The sequence below is a fragment of the Aaosphaeria arxii genome (genome assembly GCF_010015735.1).
Source record: "Aaosphaeria arxii CBS 175.79 unplaced genomic scaffold BU24scaffold_8, whole genome shotgun sequence".
NCBI lineage: Eukaryota > Fungi > Ascomycota > Dothideomycetes > Pleosporales > Aaosphaeria > Aaosphaeria arxii.
Genome location: NW_022983481.1, coordinates 141,122 through 164,961, shown reverse-complemented (window position 1 = coordinate 164,961; position 23,840 = coordinate 141,122). Strand labels below are relative to the sequence as shown.

Genomic DNA, 23,840 nt, shown 5'->3' with positions numbered 1-23,840 from the left:
TTTGGGGGTTGTCTTGATTATGGTTTTGGTCGCGGTGGGGACTGTTGAGGGGAATGGGGGAATGGGAAGGGGGAGGTGAGGTGAGGTGAGGTGAGGTGTAGATAGCATGTCAAGCGGCAGAGTATGAGGTGTTTTGGCTCCTGGGAGGGGACGTAGGTTGATGGGTTGGGAGATCCATGAGGGTGTTGTACTGTCGGGGTTGCTGAGGAGAAGTAGTAAGGACGATCAGCTATATGTCCCGCTTGTGTGCTATGCCTTCTGGTCGTCTGGTCTTGTGGGTTATGTTAGGGTGTTGAGGACATGGTTCCGTGTATGTGGTTTTGTTAGTATCTAGTCGTATAGACGTTTTGCTGTGTTATGGGGAGAGGGGAGGGGGGGGGGGGAGGAAAGAAGAGAGGTGAATTGGAGATGTTCATGACCATGCATCGTGGGAGGTGGTGTTGTTTTGTCGACTAGAAGACGTTTTTGAAGATTTGGTGTGAAATGAAAGAACTCGGAAAAGAACGATGATGGGTGTGATAGCTTATTCTAGAGGATATTGTAGCAGTGCAGAGTAGGCTTTCTACGATGTTTATTAGTAGTTTAATAGCAACAGTAGAAAGGATGGGGAAGTTATAGGGAGGGCGTAGTAGAGTAGAGTACAAGTAGGGGAAGTTTATAAGTAGGAGGGGTTAAGGAGGAAAGGGTAATAGAAGGGGTAAAGCATTTTTCTTTTAAAAGTACTATTTGTTAAAGTAATAGTAAGGAGGGTGGGGATAACTAAAAAAAGTAATAGAAATATATTATTAGTACTATTAGTGTTTATAATAATTATGGCATGGTGATGCGGTTTGTGTGATGTTTCGCTGTGATTGAGAGGGCAGAGTGTTTGAAGTGCTTCTTTTTCCACTCCTATCACGAGAGTGCTTGTTCAATGATTTCCTTCCTTCCTTCATTTCTTTCTATCTTTGTCTCTTCCCCAACACAAGCAATAAATGAAGAATGCCCACCAACACCACTATATCTCACCCTTCCTTCCTACCCCCCTTTCGAAGAAAAGTGCCCTTGAAATTCCCCCAGTAGACATCATACAAACATTTACGCCATTCACTTCTTCTTCTACTTTCCTGATACTATTTCTCTTCTGTCGTGGGCTTTTTGCTCAGTTGGTTTACGTTGTTACGTGGGGCATATACGTGGTATGTTTTATGCCTTTCCTTGGGGTTTTCTGTTACGTTGCGGTTGAGATTGGTGGGATGGGGATTCGATGATGTGGGCTGGCGCTGTACGGTTACCAGTAAGCCCCTCTCGAGGCAGTTTATGACATGCAGACTATTTTGTATGCGACTATGCTATACTCGATACAGTAGCACCGATCTGATATGATACAAATTCCATGAACTCTAATTTGCTCGTAGGGCCTACAGGCGCCTCGATTGCATCGTGCTGCAGAAGGAAAGGCCGCACCTCGGGAAACCTAGTGACCAATCTCTGAAGTTGCGCGACATGACCTTGGACCACATGCATCGTTTCCAACTTGGTGTATATGTCGAAACACCAAAACGCAATCAATCCGACGATCGCGTGTATCCCGTAAATCACTACCAATGCCGCGATCACATTCGCTCCAGACCTCCGAGAACTCACACCACTCAGTCTGCCGCGTTGCTTCCGGGAGATTTCTTTGTGGATGGTTATCAGCCAGCAACGGTTGGCTTCTCGCGAAGCTTGTTCGATGATTAGGAAGGAAAAGAAGAGACTGAAGTCCTGACTATCCCGGATCTTCCAGTCGAGACCCGCCGGAAGCCTCCACTCCTGCCAGAACTCCCGTTCTATTGGGGAAATAAAAAAGAATCAGCATATGGTCGGTCAAGGAGGGAAAGGAGAAGCCCTAACCATAGTCGCATATCTCAACGTTGCTGAGACTCGTCTCTCCCACCGGCTCCCACACTTCAAGTTCCTCAGGACGTATCGGCCCCAGTTCCCCCCGGCACTGGAAGTACCGAGCATGGATGAAATCAGACCAAGTTGGTGATGGAGTTTTGTCTCGAAACACGCCGACGACCCAGCGCTGGTCTCCCTTAGGGTCTAGGACCGCGGGAGGTGGACTGTAATCAGCTGCTTGGCCGTTGAACATGGCTGTGCCTTTGTGACGGAGATTGAATGGTGTCCATCGCCCGGGCAGTACGGCAATGAAGACGGTTCGTCCAGGCATCGTTGTACGTCAACGAATTATGGTGGCCGAGTACTGAGACGGATTTCCTTTTCCTTGAAATGGGGAGGAGGGCGGTGCATAGATGATTGAAGCACGATAGTGCAGTAAATGGACTTTGCGTGTATGAGGTGTAATGTATAACTATAGCTGTAGTGAAGTATAAATTTGAAGAGGTACAAGTGTAGTAGAAGGCCTAAGCGCGTAAGTGTGAATAAATGGAACAGCAGGTATACGGGTAAGTGGACGTCGAGATCTGAGGGTGATGATAAGAATAAGTGCGTAGTAGGAACATATATGACCATTTTTCCACGACTTCAGCTCTCATCACACCGGAAATTTTCGGAATGCGGGGTAGGTTATTGTGATGCAACTCAATTGGCGGTGGACGCTGGTCCCGTTCTATTTGTCGAAGCATGTCTGTGTAACATTCGTCCTCCATCAGGCTGGAAAGTTGGCAGGCGCTTATGCAGGAATTGGACTGCAGCCTGGACGCTAGCTTGTAAGCGACGTAGCCTCGTGACACTCTTTCGACGTGAATGATGCGTCCTAGCATGTACAAATGTCAGTACGCATTGTGGTGCAGTCAGATTGGATGTGAGGGATTTGGCGGCTTCGTTTTACAGGGTGAAAGAGAATTTCGCGAAGATACCTGTATGATTACGGCCTTATTGGGGACAGCAAAGGCTCGACCGCATGCGTATCTGTACTTGCTAATAATAGGTCCCGTTTGAAAGGCCTCTTACTCTTGGTACACTTTTGTGCAATTGTACGATGTATACCGGAGGCCGTATGTGCATGTAGAGATTTGTATTACATTATCAAGACGTCAAGAGTGTAGTGATAACTATCTAGCAATTGCACTGTACTATGATTATTGTTTCCCCTTGGTTCGTAGGTTTCTTTTTCTTCTTATTCCCTTATCTTTCCTTGTTTACCCACTCAATACCGGTGAACCACGTGCCCCTGTGTCCATGCATACACACATATGCCCCTGACAGCCTACACAAATATTTCCCAGCGGGCCTATCAGTCCTCCCGTTTCCATTCATCTCAGCAGTTCCATAGTTCTCTCCCTCGGTGTACACTCGCCTTTTAAGTCTACACCAGAAAGCGAGATATATCGTACAGATGTATGAATAGATGAGTGGACTGCTTTGGTGGCTTGCGTAGATCTTTTGCGTGTCGAACTTACTCACAATTCTTGACCTGTCTTATTCTTTCTGCGTATAACAGGGATTCTCAATGTAAGATCAGTGACAGTAGACAAGAGGACACAAGCCGTACAAAGCGTCTCAATCAAGACCAAATAAGGTCGGAGTTTAGCATTAGTTGGGCTGCTGGTGTCGTACTTTGATTCACCATACTCATCATCATCGTTGTTATGTGAGGTTATTATTATAATCGTTGGTATCATTGGTATCATTCATCTATCTACCGGACTCTCCACTCTATGTCTTATTGTCTTTGTTTGGCTTGTTTGTCTTTAGAGTGAGGATGACGGCTTTTTGGGAGCTGAAGTCGAAGAGGAGGATGATGTCGATGAGAGATGTGGGAAGACGTGACTCAAAGAGGTGCCATTACTGCTCCCGTCGACAGTGGGTGTTGTTGTGCTTGTTGGTGTTAATGTGGTGGTATGAGCAGCAGCCGAAGGGGTAGGAGCATCAGTAACAGCAGGAGCAGGATCAGCGGCAGCGGCAGTATCCTCAGTCTTATCCTCATCATCTCTCTTCCTCGCAATCCTCTCATCGACATGGCCCTCCAACCACTCCACCTGCCGATCCCTCAACCTCAAGCTCTCCTCGACCTCCCTCGTCAACTTATCCACCTCATCCTGCAACACCTCGTCCCTTGTCTTCTTCCTCTCCTCCTTCTCCGCCTTACCTCCCTTGCCCTCCTCATCCGTCTCCGCCCACAGCGCCTCCAACTCCTCCCCCCACCCAAGCGCTTCCGCCAACTTCCTCACCCCGCCATCGCAATCTCCCAAAACCACAACATCGTCCGCCCGCGATCCCAACCCCCCAACCGCCTCCTGATTGATCAGCACGCGGGGCGTCCCCTCCGCACACCACTGCGGCAGCGACGCGAACGGTTGCACCGAAAGACTCGTCCCCATGACGATGCACAGGTCCGCCTCGGAGGGAAGGTGCTTGTTGTCGAAGAAGGAGGACGGCAGCGCCTCGCCGAAGAAGACGATCTCCGGCTTCACGAGGCCGCCGCCTGTGGACGCGTTGGGGCAGTTCCGGGAGCCGCACCGCGGGACGGATTTGCTGGATATGGCGCGTGTCATCAGGTCTTTGGGGTAGGCGGTTTTGCATTCTATGCAGCTTTGTCTGTGTTGTCACATTCGTTAGATTGGGGGACTAGAAATGGGGAATGGGAGAAAACATACCTCGCAAAACTGCCATGTGCTTCAACAATCACCTCATCCGGCACGCCAGCCTCCCGCTCCAAACAATCGATATTCTGCGTAAATAACTTCAACAGCAACCCCTTCTCCCACAGCAACCGAATGAACGAATGCGTCACCGTCGGTCTATACCTCCCCGGATACAGCTCCTGCGCCAGCGTGTAAAACGGCTCAGGCGACTTGCGAAAGAAATTGATGTCGAACACCGCCTCCGCGAAGGGGAGATCCAGCCGCGCGAGGTTGGCATACAACCCCGTGTCCGGCGACCGGAAATCTGGGATCCCCGCCGACGTGCTGATGCCCGCGCCCGTCATGACCACGATCTTGCGCGCCTTGCCCGACGTTATGAGCTCCGCGACGGCTTCGATCGTCCGCGACGAGAGCGTCCGCGGGGGCGTCGAGGGGTCGACTTCGGGCGCTGATTGCTCTTGTCCCATCTTGTGGTATCTTCCTCCTTTCCCCTTGCCTTTTCCTTTTCCCTTGCTCTTGCCTTGTCCTTTGCCTGTTCCGCGACCTTGGAAGCTATAGTCGTCGTCGTAGCCGTAGTCGTTGTCGTTGTGGTTGCGCCAGTGCGCCGCTTTGCCTTTGCGACCTATGATGAATGGAGTGGTTGGAGGAGCGTCACGAACGCACGTATATGGGGAATGCTGATATCTCTTCCAAATGAGCGTGGTTAAGATTCAGATGCTGTGAGTAGCTCAAAAATTCTCGAGTAAAAACAGTCGTATGCGATTAATCGACTAAGATCTAGAAAGATTCGAGGTTTGAGACATGTTAATAGTTCAACCCCCACCAAAATTCTAAAGCTTGACGTCGGAGGTCGGAGGAGGGAAGTCCCGTCCCGCGGCGGCCTGTTCGTTGCCAAGAAACGTACTTTGTGTGACAATATGGATTGGGCTAGGGACTGGATGCAGTATAGCGTACCCAGTGTTGTAATGAAATGGTCGTGATTGGAAATATATAAAAAGATAAAAATGTTGGTACATAGCTCCTAGATAACAAAAGGAAGATCATTGAAATATATAAAGTCATTACCCATTACCATTAAAACATCTAGAAGAAATCCGAAATACATGAGATCCTTCCAATAGAATCGTAAAAGAAGTTATGATCGAGAAAACTAACTATTCAAAAGACCACCCAGCAATCTCGTTCCTCTGGACATTGGGTTTGGGCTTGGGCTTTATGAGCGAGCAATCGATCCTGCACTCCATCCTCCTGATGATCAAGCCACTCGTGCGGACTCCCTATTCACACATGTTAGAAATTCAGATCCGATAAGAGGGCATCGAGTCAAAATTTACCCGTTCATTCCTCGCAGCCCCGCGCTTCTCCCCCATCCTCCGGGAATAGCATCCCCCGTCGTCGCGGTACGGCCGCCACTGCTTGCCGCCGTAGTAGATGCGCAACTTGTCGTCCTCGTCTTTATTGACGCTCAGGGTTTGGGTGCCTGAGAGCCCGCCGATGTTGGGGCACTGGACGTCGACGCCGACGCCCTTTTTGGCGTAGTAGGCGGTGGAGCAAACGAGGGAGGACTTGGAGGTGGAGATGTCGTTGGAGTTGGAGTTGGAGTCGTCGATGTCGGCTTGGTGGTAGACGCCGATTGAGAAGGCTTCGTCTGTGTCGTGCTCGCCGCTCTGCGTGGCGGTGTCGAGTTGTGCGACTCTTATGAAGCATCTGCCGGGGGTGGTAGGTCGAGGGATTGGAAGAAGTGTAGGAGTCGGGATTGGATCTGAAGATGAAGTCGGGGATGCAGGCTCGGCGGAGCTGGGAAATGTGGATGGGGATTGGGAGGATGCAATTGAAGCAGAGCTGGAGGATTGTGGTGGAGATTGCGAAGATGAAATCTCAGTTGAGCGCGCAGACTCGGGCTGAGATTGGAAGGATGCAATTGATGTTACGCTTACTGGTGATGTTGTGGCAGACCTACGACAGCGTTAGAAGCCAAACTGAGGATCTCATACGAGCATCACAAACCTAGTTCCTGTCGAAAGAGTAGTCGGTGCTGTTTTGGACGACATCGAACAAGCTGTGGCCGTTTTGTTCTCTCCACGCTTCCTGAATGGAATTTGACATTGAATATCTGGATGAAATGTATCACCTCGAGCGAGATTGTAAGGAACGTTGAGATGTTCAATTGGTACCCGTGGCCAGAACAGTGGAGGCGTGACAAAATCCTCTCGAGGTACCCGCGTCCAAGCATGTGAAGTCATGAACTTTTTCATATCATCCCGAGGAATAGGAATATCCCCATGATTGAACAGGTTGATCTCTGGATGAGATAAGAAGTAAGCCGCAAGGCCCGACTATGCGATAGTCAGCAGAAATAATGAGCTCATAAGCGGAAAACTCACAATGATGGCTGCTGCTTGGCTTGTACCTGTATTAAAATCTGTATTCAGATGAAGTTCGTTATTATGTCCCGGAGCAATTACATTAGTTGCAGGTGCATATAAAGTCATGGAGCCCGGTTGTCCAGGATGCGGATGGCAGGTCTGATCGTATATTTTGCCTTCCTCGTTTACTCCTCCAACAGTTATTATTTGGTTAGTAGTAGTACCAAATTTCTGTGGGACTTGCTGATGAAGGCCCAAGTCGGGGTCGTTTCCTGCAGCCACCACCACAGTAGCCTTCACCGTCTCGATAAAACGGAAGAAGTCCGCATAGAAGGGCTCCATCTCTCGGCCACGATTATCCGTGCCAACTATTGATGTTCCTGGGAAGTTTTAGCAAATGATCTCTGATAATCATCGAATATAGATGGTGCGAAACCTTACCGAACGACATGTTGATCACTGATCTGGCTGACGGATCTTTGGCCAGTCGATCTGAAATGTCCCTCCCCACCTTACTTAGAACAGTGGCTATAGCCTTAGGAGTCGGGCCGTAATCCTGAGGGCCAACCTTTCCTTTTGAATGATCGAGTGGGTTCTTCCACGCATGCGTATTGTAAACTCCTTTCGTCTTCAAGAGATATAAGTCGGCATTTTGTGCAATTCCGTGGAGTTTACCTCCAGCTATTGCTGCCATTTTAGTTCCATGACTGACGGGATTTACCGTATTTAGGCGCTCCTCCTCAATCGTAGCCTCGGGATGCGTTTTTCTCAAGTTTTTGAGGAAGTCCACCGGAAAGGCAATATCATTGGGTGGAAAGTAAGTTCTAATGGTGCGCCCTTCCTCCTGAAGTGCCTACTAGAATTAATAACAATTGCTCTGACATTCGAACGAAAGCCTACCGGAATGCTCAAATCAAAGCCAGAGTCGATGATGTATATAGTCGTTTTCTCTCCCGCACTATCATCAGCAAGATACCCGGGATCCCTATGTGGTGGATTCAGGGGAGACGTTGGAGGCGAAGACAGTATTCTCTTCCACCAAGGAGCATTTTGCTGCTCTGGAATAAGGGCCCTGGAGATTTTACTGGCGTTGCTGTGATGCGGTTCGAACCCATGACGTCTGGAAGCTGCGGGCGCGTTGAATGTATCATCAGCGCCCATAAAGGTGGGGTCGAACGTTTCTTCGACCATGATGCCGATTAAAGGATTGGTCATCTTCAGCTCTGCAGCCTTTGTAGGGGCTATTTTAGTACAATATAATTGGTGTAAAAGGGGCTCGAAGGTTTGTGCAACGCCAACACCACCGTCGAGGTCCCTGATAAAAGCGTTGAATGCTTCAACTGATGTTCCCTCTTTCGTTTGAATAATGTAAGGAACCGGCGTTTCGCTCGGACCAGCAGTGGAACTGCTACTGGTCGAAGATTCAGTAGTGGACTGGCTACTTGTCAAAGATTGAGTAGCAGATGGAGTCAGCGTAGAAGCCATCGACGTGAGGGAGACACTCTGACTCTCTGTACTCGCTGCAGTGCTGAGACTCTGAGTTGCCGCAGTGCTGAGACTCTGAGATACCGGCATGCTCGTACCCGAAGGTACAGATATGCTTGGGACTTCCTGCTCGTCCCACGGAAAATCCTCAAAGTCTTTCATCGCCCTTTGGGCCTTCTCAAGCGTACCCTCCGGTTTGGAAAACTCCTTTATGCTATCAAAAATTTGCTGCTGCACTTCTGGGGTGAGTTTATCGAAATTCTTCAGCGCTGTGCTCATAGACTTCATGAAGTTTCCGACATTTCTACCAAGGTTTTGCGCATTGAGTACGGTATTCAAGGCCCCTTTGCCAGTATTGAGGGCTTCGAACGAAAGATCCTGTTGAACACCGTTGATAGAGGAGACGACGGACCCGACATCTTTTACAGCCGTTGACAATGCCCCAGATAGACCACCAATAGCTGAGCCAGCACCACCCGTGGCGAGATTCGCGGCGTGTTTGCCAACCGATGCGACGCCGCGTGCAGCAGACCCGGCAGCGCGTGCAATCTTACCAATGGCACCGAAAATGCCACCACCACCACCGCCGCCTTTGCCGCCGCCGCCGCCGTTGTTACCCCCTGAAGGTCGAGACGACTTCCCAGGTTGAGCTTTAACAGTCTGGTCGCCCTTTTTGATCTGCTGCATAGAGGTAAGTCCTGCGGGGATTTCCAGTGTTTCACCTCGCATAATGACCCTGTCAGACATCAACAGAGCTTTTTCTCCATTAGATAAAAAGATCTCGCTGGGTGGCTGGTTGGGAGAGGGCAGGTTGTATTCCTGGCTGTCGATGACGACGTCCATGATCCATGAGGGAGGTATTCCCGTAATTGACGCGGTTGGCACGACTGAAGAAGATTTGGAGATCCCGAGGAGCGATGTTGGAATACTTGCACTTGGAGATGAAGGTCCGGATTCAAGTGGAGGAAGATCAGTCATGGCAGAAGACGACGGCCCAAAATTAAATCCAGGCAGACCAGTTATGGAAGAAGACGACGGCTTAAAATTGAATTCAGGCAGACCAGTTATAGCAGACGATGATGGCCTAAGATCAAATTCAGGTAGGGTCGTCGGTTGTGTTTTCGATGGTGGATCCCCCGATGGGAAAGCACTGGGTAAGTCTTCTAGAGGAGGTTTCGTTGTAGAAGAGGGCGGCTCTAGATCCGATAGGCCCGGCAGAGCAGTGATTGCGCTTGACGATCGGGCTTGTGCTGTTGTGCTGATTGATGTTTCACTGGTGGGTGTCACAGTTTCCGTGACTGTCTTCTCTGGTGCCGGCGACACCGAAGTTGAAATGAGTGACGTGACTGTCACAATACTGGGTGAGCCGTTCGACAAGTAAACGGTCGAGAATATGACCGAGACAGTGAAGATGACTGTCGTATTACTTGAGATCAAAGTCGTCGAAGAGGATAGAGCAGAGTTGGAAAACTGTGTGGTTGGAGAAGCTGTCGTAGAGGATGCTATAGAAGAGGATGATTGTTGAGAAGAATTGGAAGCCTGACGATAATCCGTAGACGTTGGAAGCGAGGTCGAGGAAATGAAGACTGGTTGGAAACCACTGGGAACGAAGAGAGATGTCGAATTGGAAGGAATTGGAAAAGGCGGACGTGAGGTTGAAGAAAGGAGGACCGGTTTGGAACCGCTGGTAACTAAGAGTGAAGTCGAATTAGAAGGAAATGGGAAGGGTGGGCGTGAGGTCGAGGATACGATGACCGGATGGGAGCCACTGCTGACGAGAAGAGAGGTCGAGTTGGAAGAAGGAAACGGGAAGGGTGGGCGCAAGGATGAGGAGATGACGACCGGTTGGGAACCGCTGGGGATGAGTACAGAAGTCGAATTGGAAGGAAAGGGATAAGGTGGCTGCAGTGTCTCTCTAGCACCTGAACCCAAGCCTGTCGAGGCCTGAGAATTCACTGCACTTGCCGATGATGAGGTGAGTGCGGTTCCAGGATTTGTGACCGAGGCTGGATGTGTAGATAGAGTGGCCGATGGCAACCCGGAGGAGTTGGTGGAGGTCGATGTAAATACCTCTGACTCCTGACGAAGATTGAGAGGACCGAGGTATCCTGACATTATTAGTATGATGGTGGTTGGTAGGAGGGGGACGCCATACCTAGGTCGGGGATACTATACGGCAGTGAAGCAAGAGAGCTGCGAACACTTAGCGAAAGAACGCAGAGGGACCCGAAAATCCGCTTCATGATCATGGATTCAAGACGAAAATGGACAAGAGAATTGCAAGCAAATGACAGAGCTCTTTTGATCACTTCGAAATGAACGAATGGATGGACCAGAACGTACCTCTGTATGTAGAATGGGTAGATTTATATAATTCTATCTTCGTTATCTGTGCTTCTGTGATGAGAAATGGGCATCTACGTGCGGGACGGCGAAGTCATACACGGGTGTGAAGCTGGGTCGATATGGTGATCAAACCTACGGATCACAGCTGGATGTCGATGTCCGGAGAGTCTTCGCCGCGGGAAGACTTGCGGATAGGACGTCCGGAGATTGATGATTGGGGTCTACTGATGAAGTTCAGTCTTGACATTCAACGGCGTGTAACATATTGATTTTCTTTACAGTTACGATGACTGCCGTTCAATTGTTGTAAATCCTTTTGTGTGCTCGCCAGTAGTAGATTTCAAGGTCTTTATAGTAAATGCGAGGTTATTCACAGGGCAATTACGTGAAAGATAGCAACCATAAACAGTGACTGCTGAGGAATATAAGAAACAGAGCACGGATTAGTCTCACAATTCATCGACACTGCCGCGAGGGACGTTTCCGCTCTGTCAAAGTTCGGCGCGTATGCTGAGCCGCGATTAGACGCTGAGGATTGTAGGTTGTAGTCCGTACAATGTAGAAGACTGGACTCTGGTGATGATGATGTTTCGACTGTAGCTGTGCCGTATGCATGCAGGTCGAGGAGGGACATTTTGCCGCGCTTGGCATCGGACTCGACATGATCACAGCTGCAGTATCCATCCGAGACTTATATTGATTCTGTTTCAAAGAAGGCGTGGAGTATTGAAGAAAGATGATTCTTCGGATTGTGTAGAAGACAAGATCCGATCTGGGGATGGGATAGGAAGTTGGGGGAAGGACTAGAAATGGAAGGGACGAATCTGGAATGGATGTCTCTGTCAGGCGGCTATGCACGAAGGGCATGAGTAAACTGATCGGTGTCTAAGAAACATTTCGACTGCAGGAAATAAGAATTGATGATGTGAGATACCAAGTCTATTTCGTTGTGTACTTCTATAATCAGAGTAAATTCTAAGTGGTGAGGTTGGTTAAGAGTCAGGTGATATTGGGTTGGCTGTCCCATTTGATAGCATCGCCTTGGCACTTATAACCGTTCGAGATATCTATAGTGCTAAAGAGGTAGACAGGTGGAGTATAAGAGTGATTACTCCATATAAGCCTTCGTATAGTTCATGTGATAGAAGACAAGCCTTTGGGATAAATTAAGGTGTAACTCAACTCCGTACAAGAAATAAAATGGGGAGAACGGATGGGGCGCAGATCCGTGGTTCTCTCTCGGGTACAGGCGAGGCCAGCCCTGCCAAGTGTCATACACAATAAACCAGGTACTCTTTACTAGACAAATTACTGCACAACCACTACTGATTGCCATGGAGAATAAAGGAAATGATTAGATGATGTATGGAGTAGTATCATTACCGAGTATGTTCATCGAATTGTGACTTTCATGTGATTGTTAAGTCTGATTAGTGTGTACAGAATACATGCGAGGTACTCGTAATGGCCCGGCCCCCTCTATTAAGCGTCCAGCCACCACCAAAGACTGACGATGATGATGATGATGCAATTCTGATTCAACACAACACAAACACTCTCGACATTCTCTACCGAGTAACAATCTACTCTCCTTGCCAATCAATTCCCTCATTTGTTCCATTCCTCTATTGTCTTTGATCATCTCTTCGTACGAGATAGCGCATATCGTCACCCCCGCAAATCCCCGGCATTTCCGACCGACCCTCTCACAGTCCACAGTCCACAGTCCACCCGGACCAACTCTTCGCTTCTCTTCTATTCCCGCCGCCCCCAAACAAACACAACTCAACTCAATCAATCAATCAATCAATCAATCAATCTCCTTACTCTCTCACTCACTCACTTGATCTCGCGCACTCAGTCGCTCACTCGCGCATTTCCTCAGATGTAATCAACCCATCAATCGACCAAGCAATCAGCCAATCGATCACTCAATTCCGCCGTCAGCCTCTCAGGAACCAACAACAACTGCGGCTCCTCCCGTTTCAACCTCACTGGCCCATCATCCAAACTTAGCAACACAAACACAACACAGTCAGCCCGGCGACCCTACTCAGTACTCATAGCCTTGCCATCATCTCCCTCTGATAAACAATCACCTCCAATACAATTACACCACACTTTCACCACACTTGCGACGCATCTCCAACTACCCACCACCTCCCGCCATCGCCATCACTCCCGCGACCACCAAAACAAACACAAACAAACACCGCACCGCACCGCACCCCATCACCGCGCGCACACCACGACCTCTCACCCACACCGGTGACCCCGTCGCCTCACCTAGGCCATCAACCCACATCCACCATGCCCGCCCTTCGCGAGTCCCCAGATGCGCCGGCCTCACAATCACAATCGCAATCCCTCGACCTCGACCTCGACACCCTCGTCCCGCGCGCACCCGCGCTCCCCCTCCCCCTCGACCTCCCCCTCCCCCAACCCGCCTCCCACGCCTCCACCGCCCAAAAGCGCGCAACCACAATCTACCCCGGCATCATCCCCTCGTACTACACCGCCAACGGCCCATCCCCGGGCCTCGTCGTCGGCATCGTGCTCGGCTCCGTCGCGGGATTCCTGCTCGTCGTGTGGCTCCTGTTCTCGCTGTTCGCGCTGTCCGGGAGCAGCGGGGGCATGATGCGGCGCGCGAACATCGCGGGCGAGGAGGAGATCGTTGTGCGGAGGCGGCGGGGGTCCGGGTCTGCGGCGAGGACGTCGAGGAGGAGTACGAGGACGGAGGTTAGGGAGTATAGTCGGAGTCCGAGGCGGAGGAGCCAGACGATTGTGGAGGAGAGGAGAGGGGGTGGGGGAAGGCAGAGGAGCATTGTGGTGGAGGATAGGAGGGTGCCCGGGGACGATGTGGTGGAGGTTATTGAGGAGCATGATCAGTATCGTGAGAGGAGGGGGAGTCGGAGGGGGCCGGGGGGGTATCGGTGAGTGCGTTTTCTTTTTATGAGGATGAGGATGGGGATGATGCTAACAATCTCTTATAGATACTAAACATCCTCCCTTCGAAATCTCCACGCGCAATTGTACATCCTTCCCCTTTCTTCTTCTTGTCAGTTCTCGACTTTCTGATTTTTCTCCCTGTGTATCTGTTCATTTTCTTTCTCGCTGTGGATTTTGCTTCTTGTGTTTTAATTGAAAGGCGAAATGTGTCTGTATGTATGGCTGGCGCCTACGGCGGTTTTATATGAGACCACGCGCTGGGATGGGATGGGATGGGATGGGATGGAGTTGTCTAAGGCATGGTGTTTGTACGGGGCACGGAGGATTCATGTGTATAGTTTGCATGTCACAGTAGCATCAATTGAGAGGAACGATGAATTGCATATATAATTACTCTACTTCCCGTGCTGGGTGACAAACTGACTGCGTGCGCACCACGACCACCGCTCAATAAAACGCCTTCAACCTCTTCTCCCGCCACCACTGCCTCCACTTCGCATTTCGCTTCCCCTCCACAAGCCCCGGCTCCTGCACCTCAACCTCCACATCCTCATCCGTCCACCCGGGCCCCTTCACCTCTGTCCCGTACAGCAAATGCGCAGCCGACATCGCGTGGCCGAACGGGATCTCGCGGCCGCCGCCCTCGACGTCGTCCCGCCCGTCGCGATACACGCGATACACGAAGTGCTCCTCCTTCTCAGGGCCGTTGTTCCACCGCGTCGGGCGATGATACGTGAGCCCCTCGATCGCGATGCTGACGCGCCGGTCGAACACCGTGAAGCGATTTACCATCGCCCAGGTGCGCCAGAGGGCCATGGGTTGCGGGCGTATGGCGCTGCTGGCGAGAGCCCTCGTGGGCCGCATCGTCCACTTTGAGACCTGGCCTTGGTAGCCGACGGCTTCGAGGTGCGGGAGGTGGGACTTGAGGTCCGTGAAGGCGGTCCGGAACACCCAGTTGTGGTCCCAGTGTTCCGGGCCGGTCAGTGTGACGCGTCGGATCAGGACGAGTTGCTTGGGCGCGTGGGAGGACATGAAGGTGAGGAAGCGGGTGAGGTGGGTGAGGTGGATGGAGACGGTCGTGCTGCGGAGGAAGAACTCGCGGGCTTCGTGCTGGATGGCGCGGCAGGTCCAGGTGAGGGCGGCGAAGCCCGTGGGTATGGTGGGCTTGCGGGGGCGGTAGGTGCAGCGTGAGGATTCGGGGCAGAGGCCGGACCATTTGGGGTTGAGGCACAGGAGAGAAGAGCGCGGGTTCACTTCCCGGCAGGGCGTCCAGGTGAATTCGGGGCCGGTGTACTTTTCGTCTACGGCGATGTCTTCGTCTTCGTGGGATGGGGCGTGTCGGTGGACGTGGATAAGGCTGGAGTCGAAGACGTACTTGTAGATTTCGAGTCGTAGTTCACATGGTAGACCGAGGAGGCATGCCTGGGGGTTTTTGGGTTGTGGAGGCGATGAAGATGGAGGTTGTGTTTTTGATTGAAGTGTTTCGAGGTCTTTGTTGGGAAGCTGCTTTGCTGTAGTCTTTCTCTTCTTCGCTGCAGGGGAAGTTTTGCGGATAGGAGTCCTTGTACTAGCTCTTGTCTGTTTCCCTTTGCGAGCACTGTCGCTTCGTAATCCAGGCGCCATTATTCAAATCTTTCTGATTGCAGAAGTATGAAGTAGTTAGTTGGACAATCGATGTTGAGAGCTCCAGTTAGTGGAAGATGATTGAGATGGAACTGGTTTGATCAAGCTGAGCAAAAGTGTGGAGGGGAGCCGGAGTTATGTGTATTCTTATCTACCTAACGAGTCAATGCTATCACGAGATTGGTATGGAAGGAAGTTAAGCTATTGCAAATGCGGTTGACGAAGATGTTGATGTGTGGTCGGTGCCTGGCGTACCCGAGATGAGATGATGAGGTTCAAGGCAACCACGCGCGTTAAGGGGAATCGCCCGAGCATGTGACCAGCAGACCAACCGTCCTCTTAGTCATCACCCTATTCCTGCTCTCCTCCTTGCTAACTAACCCAATCAATCGTCCCTCACGGAGTCTCACCTCACAACCTCATCTTCCCTTGGATATCTACTATTATCTGCCTTGGTGGATTGTGCTGGTCCATCCATACTAACGGTGTGTCTGTACCAATTGCAGACCAGTCTTGTTTCGAACAGCAGATACCCTTTGACAAAATCACTCTGTCCAATCATGTTTATGACCCACCAACTTTTCTTTCCTTAGTCGTCTACGCCGCATCCTTCACATCACATCAATCCATTACTTCCACCTTTTGAACGGCAATCCATGGACCCAAAAACCAGTCTTAGGACTTCGAGATATGCTCCTCGTACTCCTGCTGAAAACCTCGCCTACTCGAGAGCCCAGCGCATCAAGCAGGACAAGGAACAGGCCTCGCGACTGTTCGAACGCCTAAGATGGAAAGCCGATTCCTTGATTGCGTCGTACATTCGAGCAAGTGAAGTTTTATATGCAGAAATTCATCATCACGGCCATCTGGATTCTAGTCGATTTCCATTCACCAGTGGCACTAGCAGCGTAAGCACCTCGTGACGTTGTTCAGCACTCCCCTCGCTTAACAAGACATCACCAGAAGCAAGCAGAGTCCATGTTCAAGGTCGATTTCTTTGAGTTTTACACACTGCTCGAACGCTACCTCACATTGTGCTTTTCAGTCCTCGGAGTTAGTGTCTCCGCAGCAGGACCAAGGACGAATGTGAACGCCCTTCGCTTCATCACCAATCCTGAATTTGCCCGTAGTCGGGTGGAGTCCTCGCATCGATTTCACGCCAACCTCTTGGAAGCAATGGACGACCCAAAGTCTCCATTACATCCTGCCTTTGGTGCCCAAGATATTCGTATACAGCTTGGACTGGCTAAAGACTATCGAAATCACTGGAAGGATGCCGACGAGCAGATCGACAAGAAGCCGTCTGACCTCGGAGATAAACCGTCGGTCAAATTGGGCGATCTTGAGCTCCAGACAATGATTTTGAGCATCCTGATAGGATGCGAAAAAGCCCAGGCTATTGTACTTTCCGCCGATCCGTCTAGCAATGGACAGTCATCAAGCAAAAGCCAGGACTCTGAGCCCAGGGCTTACGAGAGGATGGAGATGGAAGATATCCCTTTTGAGTACATGGACGATGCCATGGAATTGGATTAGGAAGCTATTCCCTGAGCGTCTTCTGTTTCTTTGTATACATCAGCGCACGAAGATACCCAACCGTTAGTTCGAGCAATTAATTCCACATGCATGCTCTCACCACCAGTCCCTATAATAAGAACTGAGGCCACTCCGTTCTCCGAAACGGAGCTTGCCCACAGCCTACGTGAAGTACATGGTTGTTTCCAACTATAAGTTCCGGATCGCGCATAAAAGTCCGCATGCTGGAAAATCGCTTAGAAAACCTCCGTCGCCACAACTCCCGAGAACATCATTCTCGAAATACATCCGCACTATCAGACGACCATTCTGAACCCTACTCCATTTGCTTCGCCTCAACGATGTGTAATGATCGATGAAGGTGTCTATGCATTTCCGCACCACTGTCTGTCGCACCCTCCCGATTTTTCTGGAACGCAAGCACAGATCAACCCCAGCATTGAACTCACGTCACATCATCATTCTTCTACCGCGAGGCTGTTTAGAATAAATTTGCCGCTACGGCTAGAGGGTTGTCAATCCACGTCGACTTGGATTGCCCGTTGTGGATTGAGTGGTCTGAGTGGTCGAGTCAGTGGTTGAAACGATCGTTGCAGGGATGTGGTTGGTTGGATTTGATCAAGTCCGTCGCAGATGGGATTGCGACTTTATGCGCAGGCCCAAAAATAGCCGAAATGTCTTGCAGCACCTGAGCACTTACGAATGGACTTATCGATAGAGTAGGGATAGGAAATTACCTAGGCATAGATTGCAATCATTCAGCTGCGTTGGTATGATCGCATACGTGGATGAATGGAGTATATCAGCAGTGCGACCCTCCTGCTTGAAGGAGAGCTATCCGTCATTCTTTTTTTCCAAAGTACAATCACACTCTTTCAACTATTCTTATAACATCTTAGCCACTATCATTCATTCCTTTTAAATACATACTAGCTACTACCGCTAGCAGTTGCTGTCATATCCAGCTCAAGATATAGCCATGTCGTCACATATGAACGAAGTCACTTCCATGTCCATGGATACCAATCAAGAAACCAAAGACCACAAATCTGACTCTCGAGACCGGGACTCTGGTATCTTCATGTCCGATTCCGAAAACATTCCCCAACTACCATCACGCTTGAACACTACATCAACAACCCCATCACCAACCTCCCAACGCTCATCATCCCTCTCATCAACCTCAACCCTCAGCCCCTCAACCCCCACCGACCGCCGCCTCCGCCGCCCAGCAGAGCTCAACCTAGGCACCTCATCCGCAATCAGCAGCCCGCGGTCAAAATCCGAACTCGAGCTCCGCTACGACCTCATCCGCAACTCGTCCACGCGCTCAAAAGCCGCCTTGAAATCCCCGACCCAGCTCCTCAAAGACCGCCTCAACCTCTCCCCCAAGAAGTCCTCGCACGAAGAGAAGGCGAGGACATTCACGCCCCCGCACGCCATGGCCAACGGGTGTATCCTTCCCGGCCCGGCTACCAGCGGCACCGGTTCCCTCAAAGTGATGGGGACTACGGACGTAAAGGCCCGGACGGAGAAGTCCGGACGACCGGCTTGGTGGTGCAAGTTCGACAAGCTTGTCGTGTTCGATGGCGTGGTTGTCGACGACGAGAGCGGCGAGACGAAGTTCCTGACGAGGACGAGCAAGGGGCTTACGATTGCGAGGAGGAGGGGCGATTGCGAAACTGTGGTTGTGCCGATGGATTGTCAGCACTGCTGCGAGATGCTGAATCGGACGGAGTGGAAGTACGATGTCAGGGTTTGCAAGAGGAGCGTGTGCTGGGATTGCAAGGAGAGGTGTCGGTGGGAGAGTGAGAAGGAGGTGGAGGAGCAGACGCCTGAGGTTGTGGTCGTGAAGATGGAGGCGAAGGTCGAGAGTGCGAGAGATCGCGCGGACAGCGTGTTACAGGAGGATGATATTCGGGAGACGGAGTTGATGTTGAAGATCGGGATTGAAACTCCTCCGAGGAGCCCCTTTGATATGGTCGGTGGCATCGAGGAGAGGATGCTTGAGCCGATTCCCTTGAGGTGAACGTACGGTGGGAGTCTATGGAAGTAAAGGCCTCTGGAAGGTATTCATTATTCGAACAATTTCATGTATATACAATTTCGATGAGCTACTCATGACTATATTCTCTCTTTATTTGATTCTAGAATATGCTGAAATGAAAAACATATGCAATCCAAAACTCCTATTTACATGGTATATATTTAACGCTTTCATCTTTGCGCTTTCTATGCGGCAGCCGCATCCTCAGTCCAATGCGTCATCAACCTATCGATCATCATCTTCACATACTTCACATCCGTGACATTGGGCACCCTGCCAATAGTCTCGCTATCCTTCGCAGTCAACTTCGTCTCATGCGCCAGCGGTCCCTTACTCGGCGTCTTGGGCGCACCATGTCCATACTTACCCTCGAACCAATCCAGTAACTTGATCGGCGGGTTCTTCTTAGGATCCCTATTTGCCCGGAGCCTCTCCATCCACTCACTTGTCGGCAGAACCTCGAACTTGAGTCCCGCGGCAGCGAGCGCCGGGAGCATATCGCGCGTCCAGTGGAAGCGCGTGGGGTTCAAGACGTGGTAAACCAAGTCTGGGTCCTGCTCTCCGGCCTCAGAACGCTCGCCATTGGTGTTGACGCCAGTTACGTCGAGGATGATGCCCGCCGCGTAGTCGACAGGCAACCAGGTCATCTCCTCGTCGAGCGCGGGCAACGCACCCAGCGTGACGGCCGTCTGGATCATCAGGGGGATTCCCTCCGTCGTGTTCCACTCTCCGACATTGCTGTCGCCGACGAGCTGACCGATGCGAAGGTTGCGCGAGAAGGCACCGCCGTCCCGCATCGCGTTCGTCGTGATGTTCTCTGCGACGTACTTGGAGCGCGCGTACCCAGTGCCCTGGACGTGTCGGATGTCTGGGACGGAGCGCTCGGCGACGACGCCGGGCTTAGGGGTTCCACCAGTCGAAGATACGGAAGAGCAGAAGTAGAAGCGGGCGGCGCCGGCGTCGTGCGTCGTCGATTGGCAGAAGGAGATGAGGCGGTGCACGGCGCTGATGTGTTGGGCTTCGAAGCTCGAGACGGAAATGTTGAAGTTAACGGCCCAGGCGCTGTGGATCACGAGTGTGAGGCTGGAGCGGAGTTCCGCGAGACGGGCGGGCGCGAGGCCGAAATCGTCTTTGCTGAGGTCGGAGGAGACGGCCTGCACCTTTGCGAGCTCGGAGGGAGTGAGCTGAATGGAGCGCTGGGCCAGGGAGGATGCAAGGCGTTGGGAGGCTGCTTCGTCGGATCCTGCGCGGATGAAGGCCCATACTGCGGAGACGTTGGGCTTGCGGACGAGCTGGGAGAGGAGGTGGGCTCCAAGGCCACCAGTCACACCAGTCAAAAGCTGCGAGAATGTTAGATGATGAAACTATGTGTGTAGATGGAGTTGATGGATAAACTTACAACGACCTCCTTCTCTGGCTTGGTGGCTTGTTTCCGGTTGAAAGGAGTGAAAGAGTACTTGGAGATCAGATCCCTCATCACTTGATACTCGTCCTTTGCGTTCTCCAACTCTCCTACGCGGAGCCCATTCAGATGACGAGCTAGGCTCCTCACGCTTCCGGTCTCGTACAAGATGTTCTGGCCTAGCTCTGCTTGACGGCCGCCGAGATCGAGCTCCTTCTTCAGGAGACTCCACATCTTCATGCACTGGAGACTGTCGATTCCATAGGCAAAGAAGTCCGAGTCGACAGAGTCCAACTCCGCTCCCACATGTTTCTGGAACCGCTCCAGGAGATACTCTTCCAGTTGAGGCAGCTCGAAAACGAGCGTTCCACCCTCTTCTTGGGTCTCGAACTTAGCGTACGCACCATCAATATAGCTCTTGAACTTTGAGTACATCTGAGCGCGGATGAAGGTTCCCTTGTCGGTACGGGGATAGGCGGTGTCGGCGGGGAGAACGACGACGAGCTCCTTGGGAATGCGAGAGAAGCTTTCCGCTCGGGAGTTGGCGTCCTCGATCGCCGGCCAGACCTTGTCTAGATACTCTTCATCTGAAAGACCGGCGGCCTCATCGGCCTTCACGACAATCAGACCTGGCACGCTCTTTCCGTCGCCGAAGACGACAGCTTCCTGGACGATCGTCTCATGCCTGATTCGCCCTTCGATCGGGATAGGCAACACCTTTTCGCCATTGACGAGCGTAAGCCTGTCGTCCAACCGAGAAACGTACTTCCACAGATCTGGCCTGGTAGGATGCTCGACGAAAAGATCCCTCGTGCGGAACGACCCAGGTGGGTCATCAGAGTTGGTGGTGCTCTTCGACCGCAAGCCGTCGAGTGCGACGCACTCGTAGATTCCCGGCGCGATCTGGTCCATGAGAACGAATTTCCTCACCGAGGGCAGGATGCGGAAATAGCTCCAGTCGTTGTCGCCCTTCGGCCTCTCGGTCGTCATCACGCGACCTGTTTCTGTTCTATTTCGGTGCATGTTAGTGATGTGTAGCTAGAAGAAGGGGTGCAAGGATGACTTACGCGCCGTAGTTACCGTTGAGGTTGACGCCGTTCTGCACGAGCTTGTCTCCTAGGTCGTCTGGACAAGCACTGCCGCCGTACATGACGAAGCTGACGCTTTTGAGAAGATCGATGCCCTCTTGCGAATCTGCAAGTAGTTTCAGAATGTAGGGCACACAGACGAAAAGCTCGGGCTTCACGTGGCTGATCATGGTGATGATGTTTTGCTTTGTCAATGGAAGATTGTAATTGCAGAAGTACATCGGCTTGCCGGAGTAGATGCATCGGAAGGTCTCGTAGAAGGCCTGGCTGTGGAAGAGTGGTGAAGTGGTAAAGCCAACCAAGTTGAAATTTGTCGCGAATGTACCAATGCAGCTTCGGTTGGTGAGGTAGATTGGTTTGGGAAGTCCAGTTGATCCGGATGAGTGGATGATGACTGCGTTCTTGAGTGTCTCCTTGTGCGGGTTGTATGTGCGATGTATTGTGGGTGCATTGACGTTGTAGAATTCTTTCTGTGTAAGGGCATCGAGCACGGCGATATCACGCTCTTTTTTCACTTCTGCCATGACAGCGCTGAACTGTGAGGTGGCCAATACAGCCTTGCATTTGCTCAAGTCCAATAATCGAACAATGGCGTTGCTGGGAAGTCGGGTCGAGAGCAAGAGCACTGCATATCCTAATCTGTTCAAGGCCAAAATCGTGATGATAACCGGCAATCCGGAATTGGAAATAAGACCAACAGTTGGAGATTGGTCGAGAGTTCCATCCTATATTCTATCAATCAGTAATATTCCTAGAAATGCACATCTTGATTAATCCGTACCACTTTGGGGAGGCCTCTCGCGATGAAGGCGTTTGCTGCGGCGTTGACATATCTATCCACAGCTGAAGCAGAATGCTCTTCGTAGTCCGTCAAACCCTCCTTTGGGAAACCTATGAGCGGTGCATTTTTTAATTCTTCCGCACGCTGCCGAATTAATTCATCGATCGTATAGATTTCGTAGTCCTTGGTGACATTAAGACGCTTAGGCACCGTCTCGGTGTGGGTGATAGTCGCTGTTTGGGACATGATTGCAATCCTTCAATCAACGAACTAAAACAACCTCGAAGGAAGCGAACCGAGGCGAAACAGTTGTTGTATGTAGAAATCAGGTACATCGACGCGGGATGAGGGTGATTATCTATAGGGTTGATCCGCTCACGGGACGATCCTAGTTGTTTCCGGTTTTCCGATCTTTCCGATTCCCCTTCCGACCAGTCCTTGGCTTTTCCGTTACTTTCCCTCTCGAGATACATCACAAGGGCAACCATGCATGAACGAAATACCATTTTGTAGGTGAGACCGGAGATCTATTAATTTTCAAACGATCGAATTTAGAGCCTCAAACCAATAGTATCCCGACGTCGTCCGGTTGAAGATACTTTGAGTATGGTGTAAATCCGGGCTCCATCACCTTAATCCGTCGAGCCTGTTCCGGATTTCCAAATGGAGACAAGGATCACCCGCCCGCCAAAACTGTGGAGCGACCCCATGTTTTACAACTCCAACCCACGTCGCCACGAACTCGCCCGCATCTCGAGCCCCCCATGCGAGGTACCAACACGCCGCGTAATACAAAAACCCCAGATTTTCCTTTCATCCTAGGCTCAGTTGCTCCGCCACAAGGTTTTTCCAGCTGTTCACGCAATATGATTCCCGGAACTTGGGTAGATTTTCCGAGAGTCAGATGTACTATCCGCTTCGGGCTATCTAAGTTCCACCTATAGATGCCCATGCCGATGGTTGGACGGACGCTTTCCGCCATGCATTCTGTTCATCGACTGGCCTTTTGTTGTACGATGGGCTTTCCATTCGTGCGGTAACTATGTACTGTACTTGCTTTTTTCGCCATCGGATAGGATGCCGCACTGTGGCAGCAGCCAATCATTAGATCTGTGCTGCGGTTTTCCATGATCCTTTCAAAAGAATGCCACCGAGAAGTGGCAGGAAGATCACATTGTTGTTCCATTACGGGCCAGAATCCCGGGCCTGCCAATGTTTAACAATAGTGTAGTGTAGACTCTATTGTCTATGGTTTGGTTACATAACCTGGGTTCTCTTCGTCAACTATCGTAATGGCAATGCAATGTATATACCTCCAAGCTCTCTTCCTCACAGACGCCGAATCCTACGCCAAAAACGCCTGCGCAATCCATAATACTCCATGCAGCCAAGATGTGTTCCACGCAACCAAATGGACAAGAAAACAGATGAAACGAATCTTAGAACTAACCCATATCCAGCGCAATTCACCTGTCTGGAAACATCAACGTCTTCGGAATTAGTAGAGAGAGCAAGCTCGAATCATCTCAACGAAGATCCGGAATCAGTGATCTCTTCCCTCATTTCAGGATGCTCGTCGGGGCCCTTTTCCGTGAACGTAGCCGGCAGGTGGCCGTGCGCCGCGGCTGTGATTTCGCGCTCGTGAT

The 23,840-nt window shown here is 51.1% G+C and overlaps 12 protein-coding genes across 12 annotated transcripts; 6 read left to right on the top strand and 6 right to left on the bottom strand.

Moving 5' to 3' along the window:
* The first annotated feature begins 92 nt into the window (after nucleotides 1–92).
* BU24DRAFT_425705 (uncharacterized protein) lies at nucleotides 93–352 on the top strand. Its single transcript, XM_033528805.1, has one exon. It carries the CDS (start codon nucleotides 161–163, stop codon nucleotides 332–334), a length of 174 nt encoding a protein of 57 aa, XP_033380221.1. The 5' UTR covers nucleotides 93–160; the 3' UTR covers nucleotides 335–352.
* A 464-nt stretch (nucleotides 353–816) lies between these two features.
* Nucleotides 817–1,367, top strand: BU24DRAFT_265550 (uncharacterized protein). The gene has a single exon (XM_033522541.1). The coding sequence runs from the start codon at nucleotides 975–977 to the stop codon at nucleotides 1,248–1,250; it is 276 nt and encodes a 91-aa protein (XP_033380220.1). The 5' UTR covers nucleotides 817–974; the 3' UTR covers nucleotides 1,251–1,367.
* On the bottom strand, nucleotides 952–2,594 carry BU24DRAFT_425704 (uncharacterized protein). The gene is made up of 2 exons (XM_033528804.1): nucleotides 1,876–2,594; nucleotides 952–1,811 (listed from the first exon to the last, which is right to left on the bottom strand). The coding sequence occupies exons 1-2, from the start codon at nucleotides 2,192–2,194 to the stop codon at nucleotides 1,327–1,329; spliced, it is 804 nt and encodes a 267-aa protein (XP_033380219.1). The 5' UTR covers nucleotides 2,195–2,594; the 3' UTR covers nucleotides 952–1,326.
* A 1,002-nt stretch (nucleotides 2,595–3,596) lies between these two features.
* On the bottom strand, nucleotides 3,597–5,379 carry BU24DRAFT_494996 (NAD-dependent deacetylase sirtuin-2). Its single transcript, XM_033534095.1, has 2 exons — nucleotides 4,584–5,379; nucleotides 3,597–4,524 (listed from the first exon to the last, which is right to left on the bottom strand). Exons 1-2 carry the CDS (start codon nucleotides 5,036–5,038, stop codon nucleotides 3,678–3,680), a joined length of 1,302 nt encoding a protein of 433 aa, XP_033380218.1. The 5' UTR covers nucleotides 5,039–5,379; the 3' UTR covers nucleotides 3,597–3,677.
* Nucleotides 5,380–6,418: 1,039 nt separating this feature from the next.
* On the bottom strand, nucleotides 6,419–9,700 carry BU24DRAFT_265485 (subtilisin-like protein). Its single transcript, XM_033522540.1, has 4 exons — nucleotides 7,838–9,700; nucleotides 7,379–7,790; nucleotides 6,956–7,317; nucleotides 6,419–6,907 (listed from the first exon to the last, which is right to left on the bottom strand). The coding sequence occupies exons 1-4, from the start codon at nucleotides 9,398–9,400 to the stop codon at nucleotides 6,560–6,562; spliced, it is 2,685 nt and encodes an 894-aa protein (XP_033380217.1). The 5' UTR covers nucleotides 9,401–9,700; the 3' UTR covers nucleotides 6,419–6,559.
* Nucleotides 9,701–10,969: 1,269 nt separating this feature from the next.
* BU24DRAFT_425701 (uncharacterized protein) lies at nucleotides 10,970–11,717 on the bottom strand. The gene has a single exon (XM_033528803.1). It carries the CDS (start codon nucleotides 11,400–11,402, stop codon nucleotides 11,139–11,141), a length of 264 nt encoding a protein of 87 aa, XP_033380216.1. The 5' UTR covers nucleotides 11,403–11,717; the 3' UTR covers nucleotides 10,970–11,138.
* A 1,361-nt stretch (nucleotides 11,718–13,078) lies between these two features.
* BU24DRAFT_453384 (uncharacterized protein) lies at nucleotides 13,079–14,099 on the top strand (the record flags this gene model as incomplete). Its single annotated transcript, XM_033531265.1, has 2 exons — nucleotides 13,079–13,703; nucleotides 13,761–14,099. Coding segments are annotated over 2 exons (627 nt in total). The 3' UTR covers nucleotides 13,763–14,099.
* Nucleotides 14,095–15,595, bottom strand: BU24DRAFT_425698 (uncharacterized protein). Its single transcript, XM_033528802.1, has one exon. The coding sequence runs from the start codon at nucleotides 15,338–15,340 to the stop codon at nucleotides 14,165–14,167; it is 1,176 nt and encodes a 391-aa protein (XP_033380214.1). The 5' UTR covers nucleotides 15,341–15,595; the 3' UTR covers nucleotides 14,095–14,164.
* Nucleotides 15,596–15,730: 135 nt separating this feature from the next.
* On the top strand, nucleotides 15,731–16,969 carry BU24DRAFT_425697 (uncharacterized protein). The gene is made up of 2 exons (XM_033528801.1): nucleotides 15,731–16,248; nucleotides 16,304–16,969. The coding sequence occupies exons 1-2, from the start codon at nucleotides 15,997–15,999 to the stop codon at nucleotides 16,874–16,876; spliced, it is 825 nt and encodes a 274-aa protein (XP_033380213.1). The 5' UTR covers nucleotides 15,731–15,996; the 3' UTR covers nucleotides 16,877–16,969.
* A 1,288-nt stretch (nucleotides 16,970–18,257) lies between these two features.
* On the top strand, nucleotides 18,258–18,881 carry BU24DRAFT_329872 (uncharacterized protein; the record flags this gene model as incomplete). Its single annotated transcript, XM_033523019.1, has 1 exon — nucleotides 18,258–18,881. A coding segment is annotated over one exon (624 nt), but the record flags the coding sequence as incomplete, so codon positions are not given.
* Nucleotides 18,882–19,108: 227 nt separating this feature from the next.
* On the bottom strand, nucleotides 19,109–22,495 carry BU24DRAFT_443290 (acetyl-CoA synthetase-like protein; the record flags this gene model as incomplete). Its single annotated transcript, XM_033530578.1, has 4 exons — nucleotides 22,195–22,495; nucleotides 21,393–22,138; nucleotides 20,323–21,334; nucleotides 19,109–20,263 (listed from the first exon to the last, which is right to left on the bottom strand). The coding sequence occupies exons 1-4, from the start codon at nucleotides 22,438–22,440 to the stop codon at nucleotides 19,109–19,111; spliced, it is 3,159 nt and encodes a 1,052-aa protein (XP_033380211.1). The 5' UTR covers nucleotides 22,441–22,495.
* Nucleotides 22,496–22,935: 440 nt separating this feature from the next.
* Nucleotides 22,936–23,283, top strand: BU24DRAFT_425695 (uncharacterized protein). The gene has a single exon (XM_033528800.1). It carries the CDS (start codon nucleotides 22,959–22,961, stop codon nucleotides 23,136–23,138), a length of 180 nt encoding a protein of 59 aa, XP_033380210.1. The 5' UTR covers nucleotides 22,936–22,958; the 3' UTR covers nucleotides 23,139–23,283.
* The last annotated feature ends 557 nt before the right edge of the window (nucleotides 23,284–23,840 follow it).